Source organism: Wyeomyia smithii, chromosome 2 (assembly GCF_029784165.1).
Source record: "Wyeomyia smithii strain HCP4-BCI-WySm-NY-G18 chromosome 2, ASM2978416v1, whole genome shotgun sequence".
Taxonomy (NCBI): Eukaryota; Metazoa; Arthropoda; class Insecta; order Diptera; family Culicidae; genus Wyeomyia; species Wyeomyia smithii.
This window is the reverse complement of record NC_073695.1, coordinates 237,343,962-237,356,490: the sequence shown is the minus strand read 5'-3', so window position 1 is coordinate 237,356,490 and position 12,529 is coordinate 237,343,962. Positions and strand designations below refer to the sequence as shown.

The following is a 12,529-nucleotide window of genomic DNA, read 5'->3' as shown; positions in this document are numbered from 1 at the left end:
TATTGTAGTTTTTCACGGCGACTTTCGCGATCGAAGCGACGATGAAGCTAATAGCGATGAGTCCCAAGTACTACTTTCAAGAAGGCTGGAACATTTTCGATTTCATCATCGTGGCGCTTTCCCTCCTCGAGCTGGGACTGGAAGGTGTTCAGGGATTGTCAGTATTACGTTCATTTCGTTTGGTAAGTACCGAAGCCGGAGACACGACGAGACAATTGAATAACAAAGTTCGCCAATGAAAATGAAATTTAGGATGGTTTCGATAAATTTTGAACAGTGGTAAATTATAGTGTTGGAGAAATCAATCAATCTGCTGGCAAAAAAGTCTAGTAGAACTGAATGTTTTGGTCCAAACGAGAATCGACTCGAAGTTTGAGCAAATTGTGGACCTCATACTAACATATACCCTGCCATCGATTTCCACAGCTGAGAGTTTTTAAGTTGGCTAAATCGTGGCCAACGCTGAACTTACTGATCTCGATCATGGGCCGGACAGTCGGAGCACTCGGTAATCTGACGTTCGTCCTGTGTATCATCATCTTCATCTTTGCCGTGATGGGAATGCAACTGTTCGGCAAAAATTACACAGGTAGCGTCGCCTTCCGCGCAGGCAAATTCTCGCCGCCCTCTTTTTAGGAGCCTACTTTTATTCCGATTCTTGCTCAAAAGCTTTACAATTTTCCATATTTAACAAACAGCTTCTCCAATAATATTGCATCGCCTTCGAAACCATTGCGAATATATATCTTTAGCTAAAGCCTTTACTCACTTTAATGGTTATTTTAACAGCAAGCGAATGGATAGCGAACTCACTGATATATCTTTCTAGCCCTATATGAGACACAATTATCAATCGCATTCGAATTCTAGATTTCAAATAATAAATACGACTGCGTGTATGCATCTTATGAGCGTAGATGAAAAATTTGCATAAACTCTAGCATTAGCCGAAACTGAAATGCTGTATAGAAAAAAATGTATCTTCTAAATTCAAACACGGATTCTTTCTCGTAGCGTAATCCACTTGGAACGAATTAGATTTTACCAGATATGCTTCTTTTTTCTTCTCTCTTTTTCTCTTCCGTACACTCTCACTGAATACCAAAACCAAATTTATCTCATTACATCTCGATTACACCCAAATCACATACACCAAACACATGCGCGACCACTCTCGATTCGTTGCAAATTTTCCAACCTGATCCCTCCGATCAGCTTCGAGTGTTCAAACTAGCGAAATCGTGGCCAACGTTGAACTTACTCATTTCCATCATGGGTCGAACGATGGGTGCGTTAGGTAATCTGACGTTTGTGCTCTGCATTATCATCTTCATCTTTGCCGTGATGGGAATGCAGCTGTTCGGCAAAAACTATGTCGGTAAGTACCCCGTGGACAGGAAGTTGACAGCTAGACAGCGAAAATGTTAGATTTCACGTTAGGAAGCTACGTTTACGCGAAGGGAATGCAGCAGAGAGCAGAATTGATAGAGCTCCCATTTCCATACAGAACAATGATACTACAGAACAGATCTTTCATCCCTAATGTATATAACTCTAGTCAGTAGATGCTTAAACGTAGATGTCATGATGCTAAACTATAGTTTACTATCCACGTGACTGTATGTCACCCAGTTCGAAATCGAAAAAAAACAGTCCTTGAAATGAGAGATAGTGTTATGTAGATTGAAACTTCGATTAGACTCTCTCCTCATCGATGTTTCGTCCTATAGTTGGACAATATGGCTTGCAGGCACAATTTACTACACTTACAGTGGGAAAATAATCGAAAAGTGAATGGCAGCTTTGTTCTCGACCTACTAAAAACCACAAGCGATTAGGGCGGAAGGTAGAGTATGTAAATACTTGCTACGCAAAGAAGCTGATACTGTTGCTGCTGCTTAAAATATTGCTAACCTGCTTGCAAGTTAAAGCATCCATCACGAGGCGAGGAATCTGGGAATGGTCTATTTGATGCTGTCCTACTACCACTTATTTCTGATGACAATTCATCAAAACATGAGTATTAGCTCATATAATTTTGATTAAAATTCAAAAAGTTTAGTAATTTTTACGAATCTATAATTAGAACCAAAAAAAACTTTAAGCACATTTGCAATAAAAAGGCCAAATAATAAAAGTGAAAAATCTGTAACTTTATAACAATCATTTTAAGAACATTTGCGATAAAAAGGCCAAATAATAAAAGTCACAAATCTGTAACTTTATTACAATCATTTTTTAATACTCTAGTATGAATTTGGTTTTGATTATTTTTCATTTCTAGAAGCCAATCTATCAATCGTTCTTGAATGATCGAAAAAATAATCTGTACAAAACTGCAAATTGAAAAGAACCAAAATTGAAGGACAACTTAAGATTTAAAAAAAAATCTGGAGATGTCTCTTTTTAATAAGAACTGTCCTAACTTCAACATTTGCGTGCAAACACTAGTTTGGAAAAACATAGAAGAACTATGTTTTGAATTAAATCTGTGGTCACTGGAAATCACCAAAACATTAAGTTTTTAGTGCAAATAAGTTAGGCAAATATATCTAAACAAGCGTAAAAAGCATCATTCAAAGGCCCAAAAAGTAAAAAAAGTTCAGGAGCAGTTTTACCTGAAAAAAGTAGGAGGTTGTATCCAAGACATGATTGCACAACCAACGTAGAAATACGCACACTATTAACAAATGTTTTGTTGAGAGTGTTTAATTAATGAGTCACAAAATCTAATGATGCTTGCTTAAATCAAGAAACTCTCCATTAAATAAACGATGACACACTTGAAATTTTTCTTTCGAGTCTCGGTAATTTATTGCCGAGAACGGCACCACTGAGTGCTCGATTAAAGAAATGACAGCTGTCATATTTTTTTCGTAAATCTCGGTACAAAGTATCCGAAGTCTAGGTAATATTTTGTGCCGGAATTTCAGAAAGGTTGAGCCGAGATTTATGAAAAAATATGACAGCTGTATTTTTTCTTTCAAACCGAGCACTCAAGGGTACCGTTCTCGGCAATAGATTACCGAGATTCAGCAGTCAATTTTAACTGTGTATATGAACTATCGGCTGTTAGTCATACAAATACAGTCGCCGTTCGATAACTTTTACAGAGTTTTAACTGCAACGCTTTTTAACTGCAAGACCGATATCTGTAACAACTTTGCAGTTATCGGACCGCAATCCGTCAAATCTGATGTCAAAGTCATATTTGACATTGAAGTGACAGACCTAGCGGGGGGATTCTAAATGCGTTCGAAAATGAAAATTGTTGAATATCTAGAAATATTTCTAAAGGACTCTTTTCATTCTAGATTGTTGGTCACTTTCCCTAATTATTATAAGAGAAAAAAATCCCTTGTGCATTGGTTGGCTAGCTTTCACTACTCATCGAGGCAGTGCATACTAGATCACAAACAATGTTTTGTGACTTAGCGTTAAATAGACCATTTTACGAACTGGCAGGTGTCACGGATCCTGCTGACATTGATGTTGCTTTTACTTGCGTTATGTCAGCGGTTGCTATCTGCCAAAATTTCATTCATGAATTGAGTTCAGGAACGTCCCGTAAAATGGTCTATTGTATTGATGAACTTTATGTGGGTGAAGATAGATTGGTTATGTAAAGTAGATACTAAAACGCAATGAATTATGATGCGAAAATATGAATATCAAATTGATTAATCGAAAACCTTACCTATTTTGGTTTCCTGCTAGTTTTTGCCACTATTCCATTAAAAAAATACAAATACATACGAAAAAATGATTAATTTTCAATTACTTGTTAGTTGCCCTGAGAAGGGCAGTTTACAGTTTAAAATCGGATATGCTGATCGCATCCTTTGTGCTGCCCCGACAGTGTGAGAATAAGGCACTCTGCCAACACTGTGAAAGTTGTTATCACTTAATAAATTAGAGGGCCAGGGCAGATTTTGATTGCAAGGATCGAGCACCGAATGCTTGCTTGTGTTGTTGTCAAAATATGGCAAAGCATCACCGCGAAGAGGAATGCCGGAGCGATCAACCGACAAACCGACAAACCGAAACGTTTGCAGCAACTGCGCTGCAGCTGAGAAGTGTGACTGATCGACAAGTGATTTACTTAAGCCGAAAGCAATCTCGGAAGGCCTGCTGCGACTGCCGCAATCCGCTACGCTACAGCTATGATAGGACCGTTCGTCTACCTCACTTTCCGTCAAAAGAATGTAACTAGTTGGACCACAAGCACTCTTTTATATTCGAAGAGTGCTTCATGATAGGATCCGCCTACTTGTCAAGTTTCACATTCTCTTATCTTCACTTTTGTAACCAGCGGAAAAAGTCCGATGGTGGCCTTTCTGCTGGTTTTATTGAATCGAGGTCAAAGTATTGCTATAATGTCGAATGAACTGCCTTTGTCGAGGCGTTCTAACATTTTGAATGAAGTGTAATATTTTCAAATTTAAGTTTAAACGAGCAGCTGTTGGAGGGCTCGGCTTTCAATTCGCACATAAAAATACGATATCATTGATTGAACAGAATTAAAAAGCATTTAATTCCAAAGTCTTGCGCTTGAACTTTCCAAAAAAAATAATCTTTAATTACTAGTTTAGTTGCGCTGAGAAGGGCAGTTTGCTGTTCAAACTCGAATATGCTAATCACAACCTTTGTGTTGCCCCGACACATATTGAAGAATACCGTGCTGCTGCAGAGACATGTGACCAGCGGCAAGTTACTTGTTTGGGCCGAAAGCAAATTCGGAAAGCCAGCTGCTACTACCGCTATTCGCTGCTGGTATTGTCACAGCCCGCTACGCTACTGTTAGTATAGGACCGTATAGTATAGGAAACCGGCAAACGGTCAATCAGAGGACGTAATTTTAATTTCAATAGTACAATAGTTCGCGGATGCATGTATAATAGAGTGGGACAAAAAATAAATTCTAACTCCCATGTACTATAACAACCGTGTAACTTTTCAGATCGATCGGTGGAACTATATTTTTGCGCCCGATTTTTAAAGTTTCCATACGATTTTATAGGGGAAAATGCACTTTTCAAAAACTTATTCTTTAGAGATGTCCAGTTGGCTCCTTAAAATATTTCAACACATGATATTTGTAGGAAATTTTCCTGCGAAAAACTCTTCTGAAGACGGTAAGGCGCTACGGCGCTTGTTATTCATCTCAAACTGATTGATTGTTTGACGAAAGGCTCACCATTGAATTTTACTAGCAATACTGCTGCAGCATGCTACTGTTGCAAATTCAATCATGTGATAAGAAATGATATCGTGTAAAATTTATCTTGGAGGCTTCTCCGGAGATACTATGAGCAAAAATTACACTTTTAAGCTTACTTCCATGCGAAATTATTTCTCATCCTTAAGCAAGTTTGCAATAGCAGCATGCTGTAGCAGTGTTGCTGAGAAAATTCAATGGTTAGCCGTTCGTCAAATATTCAATCAGTTTGGGATGAATAACTTTTTCTACAAGCATCGTAGCGCCTTACAGTCTTAAAAAGAGTTTTTCCCAGGAAAATTTCCTACAAATACCATGTATCGATATATTTTTAGAAGCCAACTGGACATCTCTAGAGAATAAGTTTTGAAAAAGTGTATTTTCCCATATAAAATCGTATGGAAACTTTAAAAATCGGGCGCAAAAATATAGTTCCACCGATCGATCTGAAGAGTTATAGGACCCATAAGGTACACGAAAAGTGCATAAGAGCGGAAAAATAACACCATCGCTTTTTTCCCATATAACCGTGTCCCAGTCTAATGTATAACTGTCCTTCTAAATTACCTTAATAACCCTAATCCGTTTCTGTAAATTAGAAGAGTAAAAAATAAAGAAATCACTCTTTTCAAGTTGGCAAATAATTAATAGCAATAAAAGATATAAATGATTATTGACAGTAGAATATTCAATCGAAAATGGATAACATACCATTTTAAAGATTAATTACATAAACTGTTTATTTAAGGACAAACAAATCAAAATAGAAACCAAATCGCTGGCGGATCATTTTAACGCTTAGAAAGAAAATCAATAGATCCTGTTAGACCCAACAAACACCAAATCCCAGATTCTTCTCTCAGCAACGATCTTTCGACAGTTTAAAAATGTACGCCCAAACCCTGCCAAATGGTGAGTGAGCCCAAATGCATCGAAAAAGCTGCTTAATCTACGTTTTTCCAGCAAGCAGAGCAAAAAACAAGCAAGCTTCTAACCCAAAACAAATATTGCATCCAGCCAAAGCCAAGAATTTATCTAGTCTCGTGCTTACCTTAGTAACATAAACACCAAGCTTCTATAAAAGTAGCATAATCACCTAGTTTTAAGACAAACTACTTCCAAACACACTGCACATTAACTTCCTACAAGATCATCCTAATGAATTTTCCTATCAACATCAACGCAGACAATATGGACCGTTTTCCGGACAAGGATCTGCCACGGTGGAACTTCACCGATTTCATGCATTCGTTCATGATCGTCTTTCGGGTACTGTGCGGAGAGTGGATCGAGTCCATGTGGGATTGCATGCTGGTGGGCGATGTGTCCTGCATTCCGTTCTTCTTGGCCACCGTAGTGATAGGAAATCTAGTAGTAAGTACCCTGTCCTTGGCATGCAATTAAACGTGCGAGCTTTTCATGCTAACTCACTCTCTCCCGTGACTCCTTCCGCAGGTTCTCAATCTTTTCTTAGCCTTGCTTTTGTCCAATTTCGGTTCATCGAGTCTGTCGGCACCAACGGCCGACAACGAAACGAACAAGATCGCCGAGGCGTTCAACCGGATATCACGGTTCTCCAACTGGATCAAGCTGAACATCGCCAACGCACTTAAGTTCGTGAAAAACAAGTTAACAAGCCAGATTGCTTCCGTGCAGCCTGCAGGTGAGCAGCACAATCATCTCAGTTGGATATGGAACGAAGGTTATTATCCACTTGTGTTTTCTAATCATAACTACCATACTCTCGAACCAAACCGTATTGTGCTTCCCGTTTCGTACTCCCCTAAAAACCCGTCCCCCAAACGTTCCGCACTACGTTCCCTACAACATTTGTGTACATATACTTTGTGTACTTTGTGGTCATCGGATCCTAGTAAATCGACACCCCCGGGGTTAGACTAACAATGAGCTTCCCATTGTTCGAATGACACTCATTTGATTGTCGATCAATCATTGGAGTTTATTGTTTGAACGTTATTTTTACTTTACTTTTACGTCAATGAGTAACGTTCAAATAACGTGACTAGTTGAGCCCCTTCGTAGCTACCTGTCAGTCAGTGTTTGACCTTTGGTTTGCTGTACAGTTATACCTTTTTGTTTCCATTGTGTGCCAACAATCATGTATAAGAAAATAGCTTAAATCCATAAAACCCCCCTCTCGAATCGAAACTTGTTGATTGTTATTGAATTAGTTAGCTAAAACGAACGTTTTTATTTTGCATTCAAGTACTTGTACGAACCACTCCATTCCGAAATCGTTTTCCAATCCCAAGACCATCCAACGATTCCCCGTCATCAAAGCAACAATTTTATTTTGCGAAATGCTTCTTTCAAAGTGCCCAAAGCCCAAATATGTGGATCGTAATCATCCCGTGGAATCACCCTCATATCAACTTTCCTGCCGCGTTCGAAAAGAAAACTGTTGTAAAGTTTCTAGAAAGAATTAAATGAAAAAAAAAAAAACATCCCCAGAGGAAGCAAACACAGACCAACAGTAGAGAAATGAAGCAAAAAAAAAACACGTGGATTCTACCCTTCAACCAAGTTCAAATAAACTTCAGCCTTAGTTCGATTATACTCTTTCCGGTGTTGTTTTGCGTTTTCTGATTTCTTTTCTCCTTTATTTTTCCTGTCACTATTAACACTCGCTTGAAAACTTTCCCGCTAAATTATGGTAGAGAAAAATAGTCCAAACACGTACACAGACACACACTCAAAACTTTATCTTTTCCCCCCCCTGTAGTGCGTGTGCCAATTGGTGTTGTTTTTGTTTGTTTGTTAGTTTTAGTTGCTTTCACTCCTAAAAGGGTAATCTAGGCTGCAGTCTTTACTACACCAATCACTGTACCTATATACTAGAGTAGTCCCTTATCAGCTCGATAATGTTTGTGTTTTGTTTTGTTTTTGATGATTTTTGAGTTTTTTTTTTTTGGTTTTTCATTCTGCTATTGACTCAATTTCCTGTCGTTTCCAATTTCCTCCGTATTTTCTAGTGATAGTCGTAAAAATTTGATTATAACATCGAAGGAAAAATAATTTTGATGAGAAGATTGAATTTCGATCGACAACAATTTACATTAGAAATATTCACGATTCAAATGTTGTGATGTCGAACACATTTAGTTTCAATACACCAATTTAAACTATTGAAGTAATTCCAGTGTAGAATTTCTGGTCATTTACTGCGCTAAACTAGCAAAAATATTGAGTTTCACACCTGAACCCGTTGGAATTTTCTAAGCTCAGCTTCTGAACTGAATCAATTAAAATATTGAGTTCAACAGATAAATTACACACTAATTCTACAACTTTAAAATTAATTTAAAAGTAAACAATTGTTTTCTTATTCTCAGTTTAAGAAAAAGCAGTTTTCGTTAACTTATCAGTTACTAAAAGAGAAGTTGGCCAAAGAACAAAACGTGTAGGTTCACATTGAAGCCATTTCATCGGATTTTGAATTTAATATTATAGGAAGATTCAAAGCTCAACATGAGCGCGTATTCTGAAGAACTTTAAATTTTATACTGTTTTTGACACACTCCAGAGCTATGAGAACAGTAATGCAATTCTCAGATGTTAGCTGAGCAATTTATTTCACTTAACTTGCATGTGCGGATGAGCACACAAGAGTTTCACTGGACTGCTGGTCTGTTAAGAATGTTTTTTCGCAAGAGAAAGTATTATTCTACGCTCTCTCTACAGCCGATGGTGTGATGCACATTGAATGTACGCTCACAGTTGTTAAGAGGGGAGCAAATCGTTTTCTCTATAAGATCAAGATGAGCAAAACGAAACCTGGATTTAATATCGAAACTTTTTTAGATTCTGTATCCACCTTCTCAGTCGTTATAAAAAATCCAGCTCGATGCAAAGCGTCTTAGCCGCTAGTTCTACTTGATTGTAAACTGGTTTCAAAATAATTGCTTACTTCTCGTCAAAATTATTTTTCTCTTTTGAAACGTAAAACCATCCGTGATGACTTTTACTAAACGAGCTAGGTCAAACAAAGCCAGCTCATAAACGGATTTTTTATGACCATACCGTAGAGTTTTGTTTTATGTCATGAAGGATCGAACATATTTCCGTGACATTCTGACGTAGGAAATCGCTGTGATGTGTTCGACCGATCAATCAATTTTACATGAACCAAAAAAAAATCCTGCTCTACAAAACTGTTCCTATAGAATACCGGACCTCCCCCTATTTCCGTTATCGGGCAAAAGAGCAATATCTCCTTCGTTGTAGAGTTGTGTATAACATAAGTGTGTATTTTTATTATGTGATAAGTTTTGGAACTCCAAAACATGTAATATTTTTTTAAAAGAATCGATGTTTATATTATTGGTTGGCTTCGGTGTGTGTATATATGTAATTGTCAAAAAATCTATCGACCTTCCGTACCTGCAACTAACCTGCGTAATGATCGATGTGTTGTCGTTTTTCGTGCTAATGATGTTTTCGTCCAAGTAACAGTAATACTAGTAAGACAACACACAACTACACGCCAGACTGGTACCTTGCTACCAGTGATGTGATACACAATTCGAACAAGTTGATACTGAATTCGTTACCCTGTTCTTTTTTGGCTATCGTCTTTTTCTTCCAACCGTACGTCCTCCCTCACAAAATATTAACCACGACGACGCAATTGGAATCACATCCCGCTTGGGATCAAAATTTGCAATCAAAATTCCAAATCAAACAATGTTCCGTGATCCGGGGGACCGCACGGGAAAACACGATAGGCAAAGGGGTATGTCCATGTATATCTGCAGAGCATGGTGAAAATGAGCTGGAATTAACTCCAGATGACATACTGGCCGACGGGCTGCTGAAAAAAGGCATCAAGGAGCACAATCAGCTGGAGGTGGCCATCGGCGACGGGATGGAGTTTACGATACACGGAGACCTCAAAAACAAGGGCAAGAAAAACAAGCAGCTGATGAACAATTCCAAGGTAATTGCGTACCGCGTAGGGAAACCCCCTTCCATCATGGCATCCGACTATACATACCTCAACACTCACTCACTCACTCATACTAATTGATACTCTGCTAAAAACATATAAACATATAAACAAGCGTTTTAATTCTTGAACAATTTGTCTATTGTCGTTATATCTTGATAATTAGGTGATAGGCAATTCTATTAGTAATCATCAAGATAATAAATTAGAGCACGAACTGAATCATAGAGGCATGTCCTTGCAGGACGATGATACTGCCAGTATAAAGTCCTATGGCAGTCACAAAAATCGCCCCTTCAAGGACGAAAGCCACAAAGGCAGCGCCGAAACCATGGAGGGCGAAGAGAAACGTGACGCCAGCAAGGAAGATCTAGGAATTGACGAAGGTCAGTTGTCCGTTGACAGCGACTATAAAGGTAACCCCGACCACTAACTATTTTTGAATCAAACTTTACAGAACTAGACGACGAGTGTGAAGGTGAGGAAGGTCCTCTGGACGGTGAACTGATCATCCACGCCGACGAGGACGAGGTGATCGAGGACGCCCCGGCAGATTGTTGTCCGGACAATTTCTACAAAAAGTTTCCCGCTCTGGCCGGCGACGACGATGCGCCGTTCTGGCAGGGCTGGGGCAATCTGCGGCTCAAGACGTTTCAACTCATCGAGAACAAGTACTTTGAAACGGCCGTCATCACGATGATTCTGCTCAGCAGTTTGGCTCTGGTAAGTGGCTCTAGTGTCAAATAATTGAGAAACATTGTATAAAACGAGAGGAGTTTTCGTTCCTAGGCCCTGGAGGATGTGCACCTGCCGCAACGACCGATCCTGCAAGACGTACTGTACTATATGGACAGGATATTTACGGTGATATTTTTTTTAGAGATGTTAATCAAGTGGTTAGCCCTAGGTTTTCGGGTGTACTTTACGAACGCTTGGTGTTGGCTTGATTTTATTATTGTCATGGTAAGTAACATTCAATTACGGTTGTACTTTGATTGCTACTCGAGCTAACAAACACATTCTAACACTTATCCATCGTCGATGTCAATCTATCGAAGTTCAACAAAACATTCGGAAATTATTTCCTTTCAGAATGCAGTTCAGTTCAGTATCACAGTACAGAAAAAAAAAACAATTCAAGAACACAGATCCTCTATTCCTGTTTCAGCTCATTTAATCGTCCATTTCAAAGTCAGAATCACATTGTGTTAACATTATACTACCCCCCAAAAAATCTTCTAATTGAATTTTTAACAAATTTAAAAAATGTCTAAATAATCAAACAATACGTTTTCCCAATAGAAATATTCGCAGTCCGCTTGATTGGTATCGATATCTGTTATTATATTTATGTGTGGTTCGGTTCAGTGTTGTATTCTTGCAACATGCCCAAAGACAGGTTGAGTTTACAAGGTTTACAGCTAAAAAGTTAAAAAATGGCTAGAAAAAATGTTATAAAATGATCGACGAATTCGTGATAATTCATTAACTTTTAAATTTTTCCTTCATTATGATAGTAAAAATAACAAACCAACAGTTTTCAAAACTCCCCAATATAAAGAAGGTCGTAATACAGAACATTTATTACGATCAAACTGTTCTGGTACACAATAAAAGCATTTTACTACCATTACACCATTCCTGAACCACTTAAGAGTGGAGATAAGATTCTAATTCAGACTAAGATAATGTCAATATTGTTTCTGCGTTTCACTATTCACGATAAATGGTCTATCTTTGCAACTGCACATGACAAATGTCCATGTGATGCATTAATGGGTGACAACTAAAAATTTGATATTTTTTCTACTGCTGCCAAAAAAGGTAGGTAGAAATTTTTGCTTTTAAAATTCACCGTAAACTTTTTGTCAAGATTTTTGCGCAGTTCACGTAGAACTGAACACTACACTTGCGCAATGCTTCTGTTTCAACGTCATTTTGAACAGAACTGACCAAACAAAACAAACAAATACTGGCATAAAAAAAGGGAAAGAGAGCTTAAATATACATACTCTCATTTCTCTCTGAGCATGTTTCTTATCACCCGTTAGGAAATTAGCATGAGAAGAAAAATTACACCAAATGTTATCAAAACAAAAAAACAACCATAGGAAACTACTGCAAATTCTCTAACCTATCTTTAGCTGCTAACCTTGTGATCTCACGGTTTAACAACATTTCCGTTATCATTATTGTGTACGTAATTTTTGTTTTTTTTTTCTTCCAATTTATGTTGAAATGAAACCTGACAATGGCACATTCCAATTAAACCATTCGTTATTCAAACCCGTACCGTTCGTCTCTAGCTATCGCTAATAAACCTATTCGCAATCTGGGTCGGTGCG

At 38.1% G+C, this 12,529-nt stretch overlaps 1 protein-coding gene across 50 annotated transcripts in view; it reads left to right on the top strand.

Annotated features, from left to right (window-relative positions):
* The window catches only part of LOC129725357 (sodium channel protein para), a 167,014-nt gene that overhangs the window by 135,614 nt on the left and 18,871 nt on the right, over positions 1-12,529 (top strand). For 9 of the 50 annotated variants that reach the window (XM_055681112.1, XM_055681101.1, XM_055681108.1 and 6 more), the window contains 8 exons: positions 9-182; positions 1,216-1,378; positions 6,405-6,592; positions 6,674-6,881; positions 9,964-10,175; positions 10,429-10,570; positions 10,642-10,907; positions 10,974-11,147. In XM_055681112.1, coding sequence (XP_055537087.1) covers positions 9-182; positions 1,216-1,378; positions 6,405-6,592; positions 6,674-6,881; positions 9,964-10,175; positions 10,429-10,570; positions 10,642-10,907; positions 10,974-11,147 — 1,527 coding nt within the window. Of the gene's footprint in view, positions 1-8; positions 183-1,215; positions 1,379-6,404; positions 6,593-6,673; positions 6,921-9,963; positions 10,176-10,350; positions 10,571-10,641; positions 10,908-10,973; positions 11,148-12,529 lie in introns of all 50 variants that reach the window. The other 41 variants (XM_055681111.1, XM_055681109.1, XM_055681104.1 and 38 more) reach the window with 8 other exon arrangements.